Source organism: Lottia gigantea (genome assembly GCF_000327385.1).
Source record: "Lottia gigantea unplaced genomic scaffold LOTGIsca_57, whole genome shotgun sequence".
Lineage (NCBI taxonomy): Eukaryota > Metazoa > Mollusca > Gastropoda > Lottiidae > Lottia > Lottia gigantea.
Genome location: NW_008709945.1, coordinates 152,990 through 154,973, shown reverse-complemented (window position 1 = coordinate 154,973; position 1,984 = coordinate 152,990). Strand labels below are relative to the sequence as shown.

The window sequence follows — 1,984 nt, the reverse complement described above, 5'->3', positions numbered from 1 at the left end:
ATCCATATATATATGAGGTCTAATATTATGATCATAGCTTTGATACTTTTTGAAAAATCCTGAAATGAAAGTGTTATCGTTTTTTCCGAGCCACCGGATATTTGATATGTAAGAGGTCTTCAATAATCAATAAAGTTAGCCTAGAAGTACCGGATAAATGAATATAAATTATCTTCGACGACTGGTCACAGTATGCCTATTCATATTAAGAAACAATTGGAGTATGATGATTCAATAAATTGAAAGTAAATAAATCCATTATTACCAAACAACATTTAAATCCAGTGCAAAAATAAAAGGTGAGTTATTTCTACAACCACAGAAAGAGAAAGAGTTGCTCATTCAAGTTATCTTCTGTTGATTAGGTTGACCATCTACCATCAGTTCATGAACTACATTTTATATTGCTACAGTCACACAAAATAATGTTTTTATATGTCTACTAAACTACATCACAAATTGCCCTGCTTATATTTCTTGTAAGCAAAAAAAGCCACACCACCAGCTGATAGTAATCCGAATAAGATCATTAAATAGGAGAATCCACTAGATTTTTGTACAGGTTCCTCTGGCAGCACTGGTTTCTTACTATCTTTTAGTAGTTCCTGAAATAATTGGAATAAATATAATGCAAATAAACATTATTAGTTAAATAATTATTCAGAACAGAACAATCTTTGTAAGAATGCCACACTTTCTATGCACAATATGTGATATTATTACTACTTGCCCCATCAAAAACAATGATCAATTATCTGTTGATTCCTTTAAACTAAAGAGTTTCATAGCATAGTGACACCATACATCACAAGGATAAGTATGGCCTGTCATGCCCTGTCCTGCAGTTGTCGTTGTAAAAAATTCAATTAGACGGTTTTCACTTCACCAGAGTAATAAATATTATGAAAAAAGCTATAGATGTAGGAATTCTTAACAAACAACACTGATAAAACCTAAATGTTCGAAAAATATATAATATCTCACCAAAATATGCTTTTCTGCACCGTGCTGTACTTTAAGAGCTATAGTGTTTCCTGCACTTAAAAATGCTTGAACAGCTTCAGAATGAGTAACATTGCGTAAATCAGTACCATTTATCTAAAATAAAACAATACGGTGGTTACATAAAATTAATGATGAGAATTAGATGTTGAATTCTAAACAGTGAAAAGACCAGCTGAAATTGAGCTGTATCAACAGGTGTTACTATATAACTTAAATTTGTATAATTACCTCTAATAATTTGTCTCCTTCTTTTATTCTACCATCTCTATTAGCAGCTCCATTTTCCTTTAACTTCGTCACAAATATACCAGAATCACTCTTTAAATGGGGAATATCTATACCACCTCTTATATTGAAACCTAGCCCTGAAAAGCAAAAGTCAAAATTATGAATTTGCATTATTTGCTAAGTGACAGCTTGGGACAAAGCATAGATGATATTAAAATATACAGAGTCAAAATTTCAGGGTATAGCATCAAAGTTGCTGTTGCTCAGAATAACCGATTGTGAACAACAGCAAGCAACTACATTATCACAGATTCTGAGAGTCTAGGTCTACCAATAGATCAAATTTCTGCTAGCAAATAGAACATGAACTGGTGTTGGTGTATCAGAGCTGACAAAAATACATATAGTAATCAACTCTTTCATATTATGCCACCAGTTGCTAAAAGTTGATGAAAAGCCAGTTGTTTATTGAATTCTGCTATTCCTGAGGTCAATCACCAACCCCCACCCCCATCCTATCAAAATAGTCAGGGTTTAAAATTTTCTTAGAATTTTGAACATAAAGCTCAAAATCTTTTGTGTTTTCCCATATTCATATGTAGAAAAACCTTTAAATAGGAATTAAAACTGATTCCGGTAAATCTGAGCATATAAAGTAATAGAAAGTAATAGTATTTCCATTCATATTATAACAGAGTTGAACAAGTGAAATTCAACCATGAACCTCCCACCCTTGTTCTAAAAATAGTAT

General features: G+C 32.0%; 1 protein-coding gene across 1 annotated transcript; it reads right to left on the bottom strand.

Moving 5' to 3' along the window:
- Nucleotides 1-975: 975 nt before the first annotated feature.
- Nucleotides 976-1,374, bottom strand: LOTGIDRAFT_78867 (hypothetical protein; the record flags this gene model as incomplete). Its single annotated transcript, XM_009063293.1, has 2 exons — nt 976-1,098; nt 1,234-1,374. Coding segments are annotated over 2 exons (264 nt in total), but the record flags the coding sequence as incomplete, so codon positions are not given.
- Between the last annotated feature and the right edge of the window lie 610 nt (nt 1,375-1,984).